The sequence below is a fragment of the Podarcis pityusensis genome (assembly GCF_964106645.2).
Source record: "Podarcis pityusensis genome assembly, chromosome: 12".
NCBI classification, from domain to species: domain Eukaryota; kingdom Metazoa; phylum Chordata; class Lepidosauria; order Squamata; family Lacertidae; genus Podarcis; species Podarcis pityusensis.
Genome location: NC_138037.1, coordinates 4430056 through 4449007, shown reverse-complemented (window position 1 = coordinate 4449007; position 18952 = coordinate 4430056). Strand labels below are relative to the sequence as shown.

Genomic DNA, 18952 nt, shown 5'->3' with positions numbered 1-18952 from the left:
TACAAAGCTATTGTACTATCAACCTTATTGTATGCTTGTGAAACATGGACCACTTATAAATGCCATCTCCAACTCCTCGAAAGATTCCATCAACACTGTCTCCGAAAAATTGTACACATCACTTGGGAAGACAGGTGAACTAATATCAGTGTACTGGCAGAAGCAAAGATCACCAGTGTTGAAGCGATGATTCTTCAACATCGACTTTGTTACACTGGTCATGTTGTGCGGATGCCTGATGATCGTCTTCCAAAGCAACTACTCTATTCCAAACTTAAAAATGGAAAGCGTAATGCTGGTGGGTCAACAAAAGAGGTTTAAAGACTGTCTCAAGGCTAATCTTAAAAAATGTAGTATAAACACCGACAGCTGGGAAACACTGGCCTGCGAGCGCTCCAATTGGAGAACAGCCTTTACCAAAGGTGCCATGGGCTTTGAAGACACTCGAACTCAGGACGCAAGGGAGAAATGTGCTAAGAGGAAGGCATGCTTGGCAAATCCACACTGTGATCAACTCCTGCCCGGAAACCAATGTCCCCACTGTGGAAGGACGTGTGGATCCAGAATTGGCCTCCACAGTCACTTACGGATTCATTGTTAAAAAAGTGTTTATGGAAGACAATCTTACTCGGCTATGAGGGATCGCCAAAGAAGTTACCAATAAAGGCTTGGATGAATGACATCTTTTATTCTCAGCTTGGAGACGTTGCTGCGGTCATTTTCAAGGAGGACTGTGGCAGAAGCGACAAGGAGATGAAAATCCCAGATCCAGATTTGGTGCGAAACCTCCTCCAAGCTCTCAGTCTCACCCTAAATACCCCGGCACAAGCCCTTTCGTGAGAGAGGAGGATCAGAGCGGCTCGAAATCCTTTCTCGGGCCGAGGCAAAAGAAGGCCTCGTAATCCGTTGGCCCAACGAGGCATTTCTGGGAGACGGCTTTCTGACTCACAAAGGCTGGAGACACGGATTAATTCCCCCCCCCCCTTTCCTGCTCGCCCGAGGCCAAAACATTTGCTCTCTAGCGTCGCTCTGGCTACAAGTGTTAGTTATTAGAAAGTGCCCCTGCCTCTTCTCCCTTTCATTCGACTTAATAGCACAGGGCAAGAGGCTAGCAATTTTAAGCAGCTGAAAGCTTCCAGTCTGTCTTCTTTTTTTGGGGGGGGGGTAGGAAGGAGTGCAGAGGCAGCCCGAGAAATTGTACTTCTTTTAATTGGCAGTAATTAAAGAGACACTCCTGATATACCACTTGGCACCCCATCTTCTGGCACAGCCCCCAGGTTGGGTTTAATCCTTGCGATTTGAAGGCCTTTCGCCGCCCCTTCTTTGAACAGAGAAAGCTCCAGGAGGAAAGGAGGAATCCTCAGTGGCTAATTCTACCCCCCCACCCCATCCTGAACCTGCTCCAATTCTTTCCGGGCACGAGAAACGGTGGCGGTGAAATTCGGGGGGAGGTCCCAAGCAGTACGTTACTGTGGTACCTGGTTCTCAAACTTAATCCGTTCCGGAAGTCCATTCCAAAACCAAGGCGCGCTTTCCCATAGAAAGTAACGCAAAACGGGTTAATCCGTTCCAGACTTTTAAAAAGAACCCCTAAAACAGCAATTTCGCACGAGACCATTGATCCATAAAATGAAAGCAATAATCAATGCACTGTACTATAAAATAAATAAGATGGTACAGTGGTACCTCGGGTTACAGACGCTTCAGGTTACAGACTCCACTAACCCAAAAATAATACCTCGGGTTAAGAACTTCGATTCAGGATGAGAACAGAAATCGCGCACCGGTGGCACGGCGACAGTGGGAGGCCCATTAGCTAAAGTGGTACCGCAGGTTAAGAACAGTTTCAGGTTAAGAACGGACCTCCAGAATGAATTAAGTTCTTAACCCGAGGTACCACTGTATTGTAGATGATTAAAAAAAAAAAATTCTTACCTGCACTGATGATAGTCATTGTTTGGATGAGGGGCTTTTATCCATTTCTGCAGTCACACAATCAATCAATCAATCAATCAATCAGTAGCTGAACTGGGTTCCACAGTGTCACAAAAACTAATTAACCGAAAAAGCCTCAAAAACAAAAACGCAAAATAAATAGCAAAAACAAAAGCGCCAAACTTAATCCATTGCAGAAGTCCGTTTGACTTCCGAAATGTTCAAAAACCAAGGCACAGCTTCTAATTGGTGTAAGTGCCCCGGAAACAATAGCCGACAGCCACCTCGGATGTTTGGCTTCTGAAAAACGTTCAAAAACCGAAACATTTACTTCCTGGTTTTCGGCGTTTGAGACCCAAAGTACCACTGTACTTGGGAGTTGAGGACTCAACTGTACTGGAGGTTTTTAAGCAGAAGTTGGGATATCCAGCGACTGCAGGAGATTCGAACTTGCTCCCCCAGGAGGCAGGGAGGGCCAGAAACTTGGATGGCTTTAAGAGGATTGGATGAATTCAGTGGCTACTAGCCAGGATGACTATACTCTGCCTTTAAGCAGCAATGCTTCTGAAGACCAGTAGCTGGAAACCGCAGGAGGGGAGTGTGTGCCCTGTGTTCGAATCCTGATTGTAGGTTTCCCATGATGGGCATCAGGCTGGCCAATGACCCATCAGGATGCTGGACTAGATGGGTCATTCGCCTGATCCAACAGCCTCTTCTTATTTTGGATCCCTTCCAACTCCACGATACTGATTCTATGAGCAGGGTAGGCAATGTTTGCTGAGAGTCCCTGCAGAAAGCAGGCCTCTTAATATTCCTGTTTCAGCCAGGACAGCCAATTCCCCACCCCCTCTCCCCAGGGCCCTGCCTCGCGGGAAAACCCACCACCCCATCACACACAAAATACTAGAACTCATCGGTACGCAATGAAGCTGAACGTTGGAATATTTGGGAGAGATATGAGAAAGGCAATGTATAGTTTGTACTACACATTGTACAGGAGGGCTTTGATGGCCAACAACTTGGATGGCTTTAGCAGGCATGGCCAAACTTGGCCCTCCAGCTGTTTTGGGACTACAACTCCCATCATCCCTAGCTAACAGGACCAGTGGTCAGGGATGATGGGAATTGTAGTCCCCAACAGCTGGAGGGCCAAGTTTGGCCATGCCTGCTTTAAGAGGATTAGACAAATTCAGTGAGTATAACGTCACCAATTAAGATTGCCGGAAGAAATATCAACAACCTCAGATATGCAGGTGACACAACCTTGATGGCAGAAAGTGAGGAGGAATTAAAACAACCTTTTAATGAGGGTGAAAGAGGAGAGCGCAAAATATGGTCTGAAGCTCAACATTAAAAAAAAAAACGAAGATCATGGCCACTGGGCCCATCACCTCCTGACAAATAGAAGGGGAAGAAATGGAGGCAGTGAGAGATTTTACTTTCTTGGGTTCCATGATCACTGCAGATGGTGACAGCAGTCACGAAATTAAAAGGCGCCTGCTTCTTGGGAGGAAAGCAACGACAAACCTAGACAGCATCTTAAAAAGCAGAGACATCACCTTGCCAACGAAGGTCCATATAGTTAAAGCTATGGTTTTCCCAGTAGTGATGTATGGAAGTGAGAGCTGGACCATAAAGAAGGCTGATCGCCAAAGAATGGATGCTTTTGAATTCTGGTGCTGGAGGAGACTCTTGAGAGTCCCATGGACTGCAAGAAGATCAAACCTCTCCATTCTGAAGGAAATCAGCCCTGAGTGCTGACTGAACAGACAGATCGTGAAGCTGAGGCTCCAAGACTTTGGCCACCTCATGAGAAGAGAAGACTCCCTGGAAAAGACCCTGATGTTGGGAAAGATGGAGGGCACAAGGAGAAGGGGACGACAGAGGACGAGATGGTGGGACAGTGTTCTCGAAGCTACCAGCATGAGTTTGACTAAACTGGGAGGCAGTGGAAGACAGGAGTGCCTGGCGTGCTCTGGTCCAGGGGGTCACAAAGAGTCGGACACGACTAAACAACAAAACATTACCAATGGCTACTAGCCATGATGGTTCTGCTCTGTCTCCACAGCCAAAGGCCGCCATGCTTTTGAAGACCCCCTGCTGAAAACCTCAATAGGGGAAAGGGCTTTTGTGTTCGAATCCTGCTTGCTGGTTCCCCATCCAGTCAGCCTCTTTGAGAACAGGATACTAAACTAGATGGCTTGATCCAGCAGCCTCTTTTAGCAAATGACTTATTTTCCGCTCCCATCCCTTGCTTTCTTTTCTTCTCCCTGCCTTCACTAAACACTGCTGAAGCCTAGAAACTAGTTATTTGTGTTACCTGCACTCATCACCATGTTACTAATACCTTTGCAGGTAAGGAGAAGGGGGAAATGTACTTTCCAGTTTTAAAATGCATTTGCCATTCGGTGTGAATCGGGACATTCGCCTCTAGCAGGGCATGACCCACAGAAACAGAGGAGAGGGCCCTTCCTTTTCTAAGCAAGCCCATATAAAACACTGGCCTGCGAGTGCTCCAGGTGGAGAACAGCCTTTACCCAAGGTGTCGTGGGCTTTGAAGACACTCGAACTCAGGACGCAAGGGAGAAAGGTGCTAAGAGGAAGGCACACTTGGCAAATCCACACTGTGATTAACTCCTACCCGGAAACCAATGTCCCCACTGTGGAAGGACGTGTGGATCCAGAACTGGCCTCCACAGTCACTTACGGACTCAGTGTTAAACCATGTTTATGGAAGACAATCTTACTTGGCTACGAGGGATCGCCAAAGAAGCAGCAGCTCCCAGATCTAGGGTCGTACCTACAGCATGCATTTAAAGCAAGTGGCTTTCCCCAGGGAATTCTGGGAACTGTAGTTCTTCCCTTGCAGTGCCACAATTCCCATCAGCAAGCAACAGTTCCTAGGAATGTGATGTAGCATGAGGACTAGGACTAGAAGCCTAGGGTGGAATCTGACGTCTGGTTATGTTGAATGTCCCATCTGTACAAGCATATATCAGTTTGCCAGACAGAATGACAACCTTCCCCTCACAAACTGTACTGGGGGAATTCTCCCGACAGCCCCAGAACCATAGCTGTCAACTTACAGATTTGAAAATAAGGGACCAGCAGCCTCGAAAATAAGGGATCAGCAGCCAAAATAAGGGATTTTCAGGGCACAGGTATGTTCAACTTCTGAGCCCTTCCGAGCCAAAGGCAGAAAGCCCAGCCAGCAGCCAAACAAAGCCTCAAGCGGTGGTTCCCACAGCGCAGCAACCCGGCAAAGGGGATGCAGCAAGGAAAACCACCGTCACCTCTCCGCTGGGAAGCGCTGAGCAAAGGCGAGTCCCCAGGCAACGCGGCCGACTTGATCGGCACAAGGCATGCAAGCTCCACCCCCCAGTCGTTCTTAGACTCCTTATTGGGTGAGCAAAGCAGCCAAGCAACACAGCTGGAGCCTCCCTCCTCCCTGGCCGGCAGGGAGGGAGGGAGAGGAGCTGCTTCTTTTGAAACCCGGGAAATTTAAGGGACATCATCAATAAGGGACACAGCACTGGGATGAGGGACTTTCCCACCAAATAAGGGACGGTTGATAGTTATGCCCACAACCTACTTCAGGAGGTGGGTGGAACAGCCTCGCTGTGGAAGTACTCACACAGGGCGTTCGTTGGTGAATCTTGCCTCCTATTTTATTTAAGAGAAAGGCTAAGGTAAAAGCCGTGTCAAGGATCGTAAACTTCCACTGCGGAAAAAGACACCGCTTTTTTTTCAAACGCTGCACAAAAACCCAAGAGCGGCCGTTGTTCTTTCATTGCCGTTTTATTTAATTTTTTAATTTTTTTCTTTTACATAAAAACTTCAGTAAAAATTGGATAAAGTAAAATGATTTAAGCAGTAAAATCAATCTTATCAACATAGCACGCGGCTTGCCAGAAACCCTGAGGCAGCCTGTTCGCAAATATTTACATGATAACAGAGCAACCTTGCAGAGAACGAAAAAAAGAAAGGAAAACGGAAAACAAACAAACAAAACAAAAAAAACCCCACCCCACCCCTTTCTCAAAACTATTCTTACAAAGTGTTCCCATGATATCAACACGTTTCGGGCTAAAGGGGGGCGGGCAGGGGGGGGTGAGAGAACTCAATATATTCACATATACGTTAAAATATGATACAGATCTCGCGGGGGAGAGACGAGACGCGCTTTCGAGTTTGTTGCGCTAAAACAGCACCAAACGGACCGGAAGTTCCGGCTTTTCTTGCAGAGAGGGAACGAACGATGGGGTGAGTGAGTCACAACTGTACCATGGGGTGGGTGTGTTTGTGCGAGTTAGTTTCTCCCCCCCTACACACACACACTGCAGTTTCTGCCTGGCCTCCTCAAACCCGACTTGGAAAGATCGAGAGAGAGTGAGAGAGAGCCGGAAATCCTGTGGAAAACAAAAGGAAAATGAGAAGTGTCCTTGTTAGGGGAGCTCCTAGATTGGAAGCAAAGATGTCTTTCCTGCCGCGACTGCTACTCCAAGTCCGTGTCCTCTTTGGGCTTGTAAACGGACCCAAATTTCTGCATGTATTTCTTAATGTACTCCTTCGTCTTGTGTTTCACGTTCTCGTTGCACTCGAGGTCTTCAGGGTTTTTGCAGTACTTCAGCTCCTTGTTCATGACTCCGTGGGTCAACTGCGGGAGAGGAGAGGAAACAGAGAAGCCGGGTTAAGGAGATTGTAGGGATCCACTTGTGAAAGCAGGGGGAGGCTCTCTGCAAAGGCGGAATTGTGCTGGGGAGGGGAAATCAAGACAAAACAAGGCTCCTCGCTCAAGGGATGATTCGGAAAACCTGCTCCCTTTCGTGCCACCCAGGTTCAAGGGGAAAGCTCCTTCAGCTGAGTCTCATCAGTGGGAGCGAGATTTTAGAAATAAAAAGAGCGTTGGGCTCTTTTTAGGATGTTGCATCTGAGGAACAGAACTCTAGTCTGTGAAAGCTTAAAACGGTAAAGGGACCCCTGACTGTTAGGTCCAGTCGTGACCGACTCTGGGGTTGCGGCGCTCATCTCGCTTTACTGGCCGAGGGAGCCGGCGTACAGCTTCCGGGTCACGTGGCCAGCATGACTAAGCCGCTTCTGGTGAACCAGAGCAGTGCACGGAAACGCTGTTTACCTTCCCGCCAGAGCGGTACCTGTTTATCTACTTGCACTTTGATGTGCTTTCGAACTGCTAGCTGGGCAGGAGCAGGCACTGAGCAACGGGAGCTCACCCTGTTGCGGGGCACTGAACCGCCGACCTTCTGATCGGCAAGCCCTAGGCTCTGTGGTTTAACCCACAGCGCCACCTGCGTCCCTATGAAAGCTTAAGTTGTGATGAATTTAAAGTGCCACAAGTCTCTCTGTTGTTAAGGTGGCCGACTCGCCTTTGTTGGAGGTTTTTAAAACAGAGGTTGGATGGCCAGCTGTCAGGGATTATTAAACTGTAACTCCTGCATTGCAGGGGGCTGGACTGGATGACCTTTGGGGGTTCATTTCAACAACACGATTCCATGTTTCTATGAAAGCTGAGAAGCAAACATTAGTCAGCGTTATGGAGCACAGGATGTGCTTATAATAATAATAATAAAAAATTATTTACACCCCGCCCTTCCTGGTTCAAAAACCGGGCCCAGGGCAGCTAACAACAAATCTAAAACACTTAATTGTAAAAGCAGCATAAAATACAGTATAAAAACATGAATAACAATAAAATTCAAAGTTCAGAAATCAGTTTAGGGGAAATCCATCTAATAAACATTAGATAATCCCCAGGGCTAGCTGGCTGAATTGGTCCTACTTGGGCCAGCGAGGAGGCCAGGGGAGAATTAGCTGTGGGGTCTCAGAACGGGTGATCTTCATAAAAGGGGGGAGGGGGGAAGAGAAGGGAAATAAAAGACCAGGCTGAATTCAAATTAAAGGCCAGGCGGAATAGCTCTGTCTTACAGGCCCGATGGAAGGAAATTAAATTCTGAAGGGCCCTAGTCTTCTGGGACACAGCATTCCACCAGGTCGGAGCCATCACTGAAAAGGGTGCTGCCAGGGATGCTCAACACGCCAAGCAAAAGGGGATCTTTCCCCACGACTGACGGGACACGGAACGGGGCCTTCTCGGTGCTGGCACCCCTCTTGTGGCTCAGAAACATCTGCCAGGCCACCTGCACACTTGGGTCTTCCACCAACAGGGTAGAGAATCCTTTCTGTTTTAATCTTTCTTCTTCCTGATTATCCATACTGCTGCAGTGCCTTTAGCACCAGTCATAACTCAGAGCAGCCCCACTGAAATAAATGAAATTAAGTCACCTGGTTTCAATGGGTCTACTCTGAGCAGGACTGATGTTGGGCATCACCCACTTCTTAAAAAACAATAGCCCTTTGTGCTGGTTTTTAAAAAGTTCTTTTGCACTCCTTTTTTGTAAGCTGCTTTGTGTGTGTCCCAATTTTATTTTTAAAAAGCGCAAGAAGTGTGGTCCTCCTCAGAGCCAGCTAAGGGTCAAGGTCCCAGCTCTATCCAGGGGGAAAGAAATCAGAAAATGCTTGATACTTTATTGATTGATTGATTGATTGATTGATTGCATTTAAACCGTTTGGCTGTTTTTGTTATTTTAGTCTACCAGTTAATTTTTATTATAAATTTTATTACATTTATATATCACCTTTTTCTTCCAAAGGAGCTCAGGGAGGTGTACTGTATTTTTCGCTCCATAAGACGCACCTAGTTTTTAGAGGAGGAAAGGGGGAAAGCCCCGTTTTTTTTGGGGGGGGGGGGTCAGCTCACAGTTGTGCAGCTTCTTTTGCAAAGGGGAAAAGTCCCTTTTTTTGAGGATCAGCTCAAAGTTGTTGAGCTTACTTTGCAAAGGGAAAAAATCCTGTTTTTATGGGGTTCAACTCACAGTTCTGCAGCTTCTTTAGGAAAGGAAAGGGAGCCGTTTCTACAGCTTCCAGACAGATAATCTAACCAGCCAGTCACATGTCACTGGGGAAATAAACAGCCTCCGTCTGCAGAACATTCAACAATGGAGGCCTGGGCAAGGGAGCCAGCAACCGACCATGCATTTGTTCCATAAGACACACAGACATTTCCCTTTACTTTTCAGGAGGAAAAAAGTTTGTCTTATGGAGTGAAAAATACGGTATGCGGTCCCTGTTGCCCCCATTTTATCCTTGCAACAACCGTGCAAGGTAGGTTAGGCTGAGAGATGGTGACTGGTCCAATGCCACCCAGCAAGTTTCACGGCTGAGGATTTGAACCCTGGGTCAGTGTCGGAGCTTCATGCTCTGGCACTGGGGGGCGGAGAGCAGGCGGGGTGGGGCTGGCGTGCGTCCCGGGGGCGTGGTGTGCCACCTGTAGGGGCATAGTGCCCAGCACAGGCAGGCAGCCAGCTGCGATGGCACCCCGCCGGGATCGCGCTACCGGTGGCAGTGCGCTCCCCCTGCACGCCTCTTCCTCCGCCGGTGCCCTGGGTCCCCCAGGTCCTAGCCCAACCACTATGCCACACTGCCTCTCGTTGCTTGATGGCTGGCGGGACCTTCTCTGCCATTTCCCCCTTCCAGAGCAGGAGCCTGACAGTCGAAAGCCAGCTGCTCTGGTCAGCAGCAGGAGAGGCTGCGGTCAACTGTAGGCCACCAACTGTCCAGGGTATCTTCAACACCACCCTGGGGCTGCTAGCTCTGGGAACAGAGGTGGTGGCTGAGCGAGAGAGCGCAAGAGAGCAGTGCTCAGAAGACAGAGGGCCTCGTGCGGGTCCTCTTACAGAAGAGGAAACTTGGCACGGGCTTCAAAGGCAGCACTTTGTCTCCAAATGGTGCTGCTGGCACACACAGTTCCCATTTCCACTCTTCAAGCTCAAAGGCACACCGAGTTTCTTTCCCCTCTCTCCGGCCCCCACACATAAGGCACTTTTCCGCCTGCCTGCCCCGGCTTTTTCCATCCCATCCGCAACTCAAGCCTCAGCAAACAAGTCTCTGCAACCATCTGGCCTCGCAAGCAGCCAGGTGGATTCCTGCAAATGGCTCTTGCCTTGGAAACGATTCCCACCCTCCGCAGATCAGGGAGAAACGGAATCGCTTTCTGAGCCAGAGGAGTTTCATCGGCGGTAGCTCCTCCCGATGCAAACTCGCGAACATGCTCCTCACTGATTTGTCTAGGGACCTGGTCTTCAAGAGATACCCCTGGGGGAAATGGGAGCAAATGTCCGATCCTGTGGGCACCCCTGAAGCAAGAAGGTCCCTGCAGTATTCCCAAGGTCAGGCCTTCAAAGGAAGGATAATCCAGGAAATCTTCTGTTTTTAACCCAGGTTTTTCCCCCCCTCCAGGCTTCCTTCCCCTTAAAGCTCATTTCCTGGCCTCAGCTTGGCCGGCGTCACCGGCAGCTCGAGTGCAAACGGAGATGAAGAAGAAGAGTTTGGATCTGATATCCCGCTTTATCACTACCCGAAGGAGTCTCAAAGCAGCTAACATTCTCCTTTCCCTTCCTCCCCCACAACAAACGCCCTGTGAGGTGAGTGGGGCTGAGAGACTTCAGAGAAGTGTGACTGGCCCAAGGTCACCCAGCAGCTGCATGTGGAGGAGCGGAGACGCGAACCCGGTTCCCCAGATTACGAATCTACTGCTCTTAACCACTACACCACACTGGCTCTTGAGGAAAAGGCACGCCATACCTTCCGTGCAAGGTGCTTGAAATCTTCGGTTGTGGTTATCCGCCCAACTTTGCAGTCTGGTTTGCGGTAGGGGTTCAGGCATTGCACGATGAACTGAGACATCTGGAAAAAGGGGGGGAACGTTAAATGACAATCCTTAGTTAGAGCCACTGGCTATTTCTCCCTAATTCAGCAAGAGAAGAAGGGGGCTGGGCTGGGGGAGGGATGGAGGGAGGAAGTGCGTGCAGGAGCTGTTGGGACGCATGAGCAAAAACCTTCTTGAAACATTTTCTCAGTAATAATAATAATAATAATAATTTTTTATTTATATCTCACCCACCCCAGCCAAAGCCAGGCTCAGAGTGGCTAACAACAGTAAAATAATACAGCATTCTAAAATCAATTCATTATAAAATCAGTTCAAATCAAATTGATGGCAACCATTGGGCTAGAGTTCTGTGATAGGGGATCAGGCTGTGCCTTGGCCAAAGGCCTGGTGGAACAGCTCTGTCTTGCAGGCCCTGCGGAAAGATGTCAAGTCCCGCAGGGCCCTGGTCTCTTGGGACACAGCGTTCCACCAGATCGGGGCCACGGCTGAAAAAGCCCTGGCTCTGGTACAGTCATACCTTGGTTTTCGAACAGAATGTGAAGTCCGTTCAACTTCCGAAACGTTCTGAAACCAAGGGGCGGCTCCCAATTGCACAGGAGCGCCGGAAAAAATAGCAGAAGCTGCATCGGACGTTCGGCTTCCAAAAACAAAATCGAAAACCACTTCCGGGTTTCCATCGTTCGGGAGCTTAAACGTACGAGTACCAAGGCGTTTGACAACCAAGGCACGACTGTGTATCATTTGGAAACTTGGTCCAGGACAAGAATGCAAGAATGTTGGGGTGGTATCAAACCAAGTGTTACTCAGAGTAGACCCATTGCGATTAACAGCCCTTGGTCATGTTTACCAATTTCAACTGGCCTACTCAAAGTAAAACTTTGTTGACTACCACCCCTTAATCTGGCACTACTGTGGATCTTTCTCAAACACCCACTAATTCAAAGGGCACAGGAGGAATCCATCCACTGCAGCACCAGTAGCTCAGCCCCAGAGGAGGAGCAAAAACTTCACCCACTACGAAGCTGGAACTCACCTCCTTTCGAAACACTTCCTTGCTCTTCTTTGCCAGCTCGCTGGAAGTGTCTGCTTCTGCCGTTTTGGGTTTTTTGGAAGACTGCAAAGAGACAGAAAGGATAGAAAATTCATTTTTGGAGGTGCCGGTTTCATCTCACAGAGAGAATGAAATGCATGTCGTGCCCTCTGAGTTCTTTCCCTTCTTAGCCAAGCAGCAAAAGACTGGCGCAGATCTCTGTTACACGTCAGCTGAGACAGAGAGAAATTTGGAGACACCTGCCCTGGGAATTCAGAACATTCAGACTCACACTTTGCATGATGAGGTCACGTTATTTTAGGGGAGCATGTTGAGAAGAGAAGCAGCTCAGAGAGGAACCCTCAGACTTCTCTTGCCAGATCTGTCATGCTGGGTTGGATCCCAGGGTATGAAAGATTAGCAGCTGGTGGGATCAGAGCTGGTTTGAGGAGCCCAGTAACATAAAATAAGGTGTTTGACGTATACAGTCAAACGCTCAAACCACAGACTTTTAACAAATGCACAGATAATTTTGCTACTCAGCACTGACGAGAGGAATGAATTCTGCTTAATTTAAGGTGCTTTAATTTATTCTACAATGATTTATCTACGGACAGCCTTACATTGCCACCAGGCATGCAAATGTGTTTCTCATATTGTCTCTGAGCACCAGCTGAGTCCACAGAATCTTGCAAAGTTGCATAGGCAAAGACAGACAAGTCCTTGCCACCAAACAGCTTGCAGTCAAAAATAGACAGCAGGGAAAACAAACAGATGTAAGGGGGGTAATTTGGTTTGCTTCAGCTGCACGGCATTCTTGCCAAGTTTGGGGAAACAAAAATTCTTAGAGCAGTTTCTCAAGAGTCTGAAGTAGTGCCTTTTGTTGAAATGTGTCCAAAATAGATTCTACAAATATGAGATTTGAAATGCTTGTTGAATTCTGCAGGAAACCTTTCAGTTCCCTAGGGATTTCCCATTTAATACATTTGCTTTTTCTGGATCATCAGGTTTAAACTATTCCACAACAAAAGTTTTTTTTCCAGATCTTCTGAACATTTTGGTGTTTTATCAATACAGAATCATATAGCCGCAACGGATCCCAAAGACCAACTGACTCAACCCTTCTCCAACCTCGTCCCCCGCCAGCAGCTTTCGATTACAACTCTCATGAGCCAAAGCATGCATGTCCCATAGCTAGCAATGATGGGAGCTTTAGACCAAAGCTGCTGAAGGGCATCGGTTTGGGGAAAGCCAATTTAGTCCACCTGACGCCTCCTCCCTGTTTGTTATTTACTATCACTTTCAGAAGGTCTTTCTCAACATCTTACACTATCAATCTTGCAAATAAATGGAGTGGACTAGAGGCTGAGTGGGATGCGGGTGGCGCTGTGGGTTAAACCACAGAGCCTAGGACTTGCTGATCAGAAGGTCGGCGGTTCGAATCCCCGTGACGGGGTGAGCTCCCGTTGCTCGGTCCCTGCTCCTGCCAACCTAGCAGTTCGAAAGCACGTCCAAGTGCAAGTAGATAAATAGGTACCGCTCCGGCGGGAAGGTAAACGGCGTTTCCGTGCGCTGCTCTGGTTCGCCAGAAACGGCTTAGTCATGCTGGCCACATGACCCGGAAGCTGTATGGCAGCTCCCTCAGCCAATAAAGTGAGATGAGTGCTGCAACCTCAGAGTTGGCCATGACTGGACCTAATGGTCAGGGGTCCCTTTACCTTTACCTAGAGGCTGAGAGAGGTGCCCAGCGCCATCCAGCAAGTCTGCGGCTGCATTCAAAGTGGGTCCTGGTCTCCGGCCTCCAGCACTTTGCTCATAGGCCAGACAAAGCCCTTGAAACACAAAGGTGAAACTGGATCTCCAGGACTCTATTAACTGCTCAATGAAAAGGAAGATTAATTCCCCCCCACAAGCTGGGGTCCCATTGGGGAGCGAGAGCACTTTCCTGAGAAATTTGTTCTGCACTATTTCTAAGGCTTTGTTAGCATTTGGGTCCATGCCCCATATCACTACTCCATACAGCATTTGGGAAACCACTTTACTGGCGAAGATTTTTGGTACAGGTTCTCATAACTGGCCACCCAGCGTAAAAGAGAATTTCATTAGTGCCCCACAAGCTTTCTGCGCTTTGACTTTCGTAGCCTCGAAGTGTCCCTTCCATGATACTCAGTGAAAAGAACACCCAGATATCTAAAGGAGTGTATCTGCTCCAGATTCTGCTGGTCCATTTTCCATTTATAGTGGTACCTCGGGTTATATATGCTTCAGGTTACAGACTCCGCTAAGCCAGAAATAGTGCTTCGGGTTAAGAACTTTGCTTCAGGATAAGAACAGAAAGCGGGTTCCGGGGGCGCAGCGGCAGCAAGAGGCCCCATTAGCTAAAGTGGTGCTTCAGGTTAAGAACAGTTTCAGGTTAAGTACGGACCTCCGGAACGAATTAAGTACTTAACCTGAGGTACCACTGTATATCTGGGGCTACGCTTGCCAAAGACCAACATTTTGGTCTTGGAGTAATTCACGCCGAGCTCTTCTCGCTTGCAATACGAGCTAAAAGCTGTGAGCAGATTTTTAAGACCTAATTGAGAGAGTGATAGCAGCACCACATCACTGGTGTACAGCAGACAGGATATCTTCCTATTACTAACTGATGGAGCGGAGGATTGCGCTTGTGTTAGATGTGGCACCATATCATAAAAGTTAAAAAGCGTGGGAGCCAATATGCTGCCTTGTTTCATGCCTTTTGATGTCTTGAATGGTTCCGATAAGCTTCCCCTTAAGTCCACTCTAACTCTTGTTTCGGTGCCACGATACAATCCGCAAACTAATAATAAGAGTCGTTTTCCCAAAGTCTACCACCATAAATCTCCGTACCTTTAAGTCGTAAATAAATAATCTTCGAGTTTTCTAATATGACTTCCATCTACCTCATTATCGGTCCTTTCTTCCTTTTTTCTTTTTTTTTTGAACTGCGTCCTTTTTCACCTTATCAATCATCAGCATTACATTATATATCTGTCTTGCAATTTGTGAAAATTAATCGAAGCACAACAAGGATTTTATTTGGGAGCAATGTGCTTTTTTTAAGTAACCCTCCATAGCATTCCCACTCTTTAAATTTTTTTTTGGGGGGGGGGGTTGTTTGATTCCTGATTATTTCTCTCATTTTCCATTCATTCAGCGATCCAGCCTCCTGGTGCAGAGGCTGTCAGAGTGGAAACAACGGCACCATGGCTTGCAGGTGTACCTCTAGCCACGAGCAGATTCTGGTTTGCCACCTGAGCACTAACAGGGCTCAACACATTACAATTATCACATGCAACTATAGCTCTATACTACCTTTTGTCTGGAGGTTTATGCAACCGGTCTGGGCAGATCAGCTCTGTGGCCTATTAGAAAGCTTAACTTCATTTTCCATGTCTGGAGGAGATAAATCACCTTTTGAGCTAGGAACCTACAGTGATGCCTCGCAAGACGAAAAACTCACTAGACGAAAGAGTTTTCCGTTTTTTGAGTCGTTCCGCAAGACGAATTTCCCTATGGGCTTGCTTCGCAAGACGAAACGTCTTGCGAGTTCTTGCAAGTTTGTTTCCTTTTTCTTAAAGCCGCTAATAGCCGCTAATCCGCTAATAGGGTTGCTTCGCAAGACGAAAAAACCGCAAGACGAAGAGACTCGCGGAACGGATTAATTTCGTCTTGCGAGGCACCACTGTATACTTATCCTTAGTTTGCTAGGAACAAGCCGAGTTACTACTATGCAGGTAGTTTCACCTGCTAGTCAGATGAACTCACCTTCATGGGGTTTTCGTCGTAAGTTGGGGTTCCAAGATCCATTTCAGCTTCGTGCTCAAGGCTGGCATCATCTTCCGGACTGTCCCAGTTTGGAGGGTCCCACTGGGTTTGCCTATAATAATAATAATAATAATAATTTATTATTTATACCCCGCCCATCTGGCTGAGTTTCCCCACCACTCTGGGCGGCTCCCAATCGAGTGTTAAAAACAATACAGCATTAAATATTAAAAACTTCCCTAAACAGGGCTGCCTTCAGATGTCTTCTAAAGAGAAGATAGCTGCTTATTTCCTTCACATCTGAAGGGAGGGTGTTCCACAGAGTGGGCGCCACCACCGAGAAGGCCCTCTGCCTGGTTCCCTGTAACCTCACTTCTCGCAATGAGGGAACCGCCAGAAGGCCCTCGGTGCTGGATCTCAGTGTCCGGGCAGAATGATGGGGGTGGAGATGCTCCTTCAGGTATACAGGACCGAGGCCGTTTAGGGCTTGAAAGGTTAGCACCAACACTTTGAACTGTGCTTGGAAACGTACTGGGAGCCAATGCAGATCTCTCAGGACCGGTGTTACGTGGTCCCGGCAGCCACTCCCAGTCACCAGTCTAGCTGTCGCATTCTGGATTAGTTGCAGTTTCCGGGTCACCGTCAAAGGCAGCCCCACGTATAGCGCATTTGCAGTAGTCCAAGCGGGAGATAACTAGAGCATGCACCACTCTGGCAAGACAGTGGTGCCTACAGAAAGGAGACCATGATCCATGAACAAGAAAGACTTCTCTGACCCCAAAGACAAGCAAGATGCCACAGCAAAGGCGTAGCATGGGCAGGGCGAGGGGAGCTGTTGCCCTGGGCGCATTTTGCTCCTCATGCAGGCTTTGCGGGTCTGATCCTACACTCCAGCCTCACAAAGCAGCATGAGGAAGACACAACAGCCCTGCACCCTTCCAAGAACCCCAATTAGACTGATTGGAAGGGTGCGTGCCTGCCCTGCTGCATCATCCTCACATTGCCCTTCCAGCCCGCACAAAGCGAGGGCGAGACTGGGATCGAAGAGCCCATGGCTGCTGCATCCTTCTCACGCCACCCTCCCCGAGCTGCTGGCAAACGCCCCCCCCCCCAATGTACCCACTCTGAGTGCCATGAAGACACCTTCTGTCACTGGCCACCAGCTGTAAGGATCAGCCAAGGTTTGAATTCTCAAAGGAAATCCTGTCCGAATATGTGATGTGGGAAGGGGTTTCTGGAGGGGCTCGGAAGAAAGCAAGTGCTCTCTCCTACAACAGCTCCTCAAAACGTAAAAAGCTAGCTAGCGCTAGATGTCTGAATATCTGGTTTCTCTTAATGCACATGTTGAACAGTGGTTAGCACCAATTCTAAGGGAAGAAGTGGTCCAAGGAACAAAATACAGTGGATGCTCGGGTTGCGAATGTGATCTGTGCGGGATGCACGTTTTCAACCCACAGTGTTCGCAACCTGCGTCTGCGCGGGTTGCGATTCGGCGCTTCTGCGCATGCGCAAAGAGCGATTTAGTGCTTCTGCACATGCGCGGCCACTGAAACCCGGAAGTAACCCATTCCGGTACTTCAGGGTTTCGGCAGCCCGTAACATGGAAAAACGCAACCTGAAGCGTCTGTAACCCAAGGTATGACTGTAAAGTCGTTGGTGAATACTAGCCTTGAAGCCAGCAGCCTCTCAGCAAGGTGACCTGTATTAGGATGTGAATGCTGCTATAAGGAAGGTTTCTGATTAAAGCTTCAGGTCTCTGACCTAAAAAAATGCTGTATCTGAGCACAGCAGGCCAAAAGATAGTGAGGCAAGTACTTAAAAAAAGGGGAGTTCTAATGCTCTTAACTTGGCTGAACAAACCAGACACCTTGCACTTCCTGCCACAAAGGTTGCGCTGACCCCACAATCAATGCTGTGTGCACTACAAAACAGGCAGGGGCAAAGTCACAGGAGCCTGTGGGTTGAGGGGCTTCAAGGTCAACAGCCTGCAGGTCTCCTCCTCCTCGCCTCTGTGATAGGAATTTTGAGGTCTTAGATATATGTTAAATGTTCATAAGTGTACCAACCAAGCACGTACAGAGATCAGCACAGGAAGACCGACCTGAAACCATTTTGATTCCCAAACTGAGCAAATGTTTTAGGGTGTGAGCCTGTGACCTGGCCCAGGAACTAAGTATTTATCATTACAAAAGACTGGCCAGGCTCCCCAATCAAGTACCCTGCCAGACAGGAGATAAACAAGGACAGGAGAAAAACAACATTCAAATTTCTGTTTTAGATGGCCTTTTCTGTGATGTAGGTATGATGTATCTGGGGGGTGCTTGTGAGTTCCAGGGCAGGGAATTTAAAATGTCTATATAAGGCCTTGTGCACCATTGTTCTGGGTTCTTCCTCCTTTCCTGCGTGTGGTGAGTGAGGACCCTGTTGCAACAGATCAATAAAGATCAGGCTTACTAGCTGCTTTGCTTCTCAATATTCTCTGGTTGGCCTCTGTTATTTTCTCCTACCAATAGGGAACCTATGTAAGGACTCTATATGGGCTCTCGGATACCCCATAAGGGAAAAAGGGCGGATTTTTGTTTTACAACACCTCAAAGCCACCGCATAAGATGTGCCTTACGTTCTCAAATGATAGTGTTTCACTGAGCTGAGCGTGTCATTCAGAAAGTGATTCCCTATCCACTCAGTTCAGGTTCCATGCACCCAGATCCTTCCCATCATGTGAAATACCCAAAACAACAGACATTTTTTTTAAAAAGAGAACAATAGGTTGCTGCAGGTATAAATAGCAGAACAAACATGACGAGGTCGCTGACCTGGTGGCCACGTGATAGTAGTAGATCTTCCCCTCAGGATCCCGGGCGGTTTTCCAGTTCGGAGGGAGGACAATGGTTTTGGGTTTGGGAGGAGATGGAGGGGGCAGGTCCAAGAGGTTGTTGGTGACCACCAACTCTGGCTGGAAGGGGTGAGACAAGGAGAGCAAACATGAAAAATACTGATCTGTAGCAACGGAACTGAAAGAGGGCCAAACGCATCAACAAAAGGGAGAGAAGTGGAGCATTTTCTTAAGCGAGGTAAGGACCACAATCCATTCCTGATTAACCTTGAATCTTCTGCTATTGTCCTGTCCAATAATTTTTCAAGACATTTGTAAAAAATAATAATAAAAACCCTCTCTCTGAATAGTAATACTCCAAGGATCCAGAAATAGCAACATTGATGTGAAGTGCTATATTGGAGAACAAAGCTGCCCACAATCTTTCAACTCTCTGCCTTCTTCTTAGTTTTATAAAACAGAGTTAGAGCCACTTGGCTACACTCTTCCTATGCAGAAAGCATTTTGATTAGGAAAACGCAGGAAATCGCACACACGTCATTCACAAGCCAATTTTTATGCATCTTCTACTTTTGGTAATTAAATCTGCTAAGGTTTTTAAACACGCACCCAGAGA

The 18952-nt window shown here is 47.9% G+C and overlaps 1 protein-coding gene across 2 annotated transcripts in view; it reads right to left on the bottom strand.

The window, feature by feature from the left end:
• Positions 1 to 5714: 5714 nt before the first annotated feature.
• Positions 5715 to 18952, bottom strand: part of SETD2 (SET domain containing 2, histone lysine methyltransferase) — an 83313-nt gene continuing 70075 nt past the window's right edge. For both annotated transcript variants that reach the window (XM_080973940.1, XM_080973941.1), the window contains exons 18-22: positions 18317 to 18456; positions 15501 to 15612; positions 11715 to 11795; positions 10594 to 10695; positions 5715 to 6592 (exon numbers count right to left, since the gene is read on the bottom strand). In XM_080973940.1, coding sequence (XP_080830066.1) covers positions 6431 to 6592; positions 10594 to 10695; positions 11715 to 11795; positions 15501 to 15612; positions 18317 to 18456 — 597 coding nt within the window. In that variant the 3' untranslated portion in view covers positions 5715 to 6430. The remainder of the gene's footprint in view (positions 6593 to 10593; positions 10696 to 11714; positions 11796 to 15500; positions 15613 to 18316; positions 18457 to 18952) is intronic.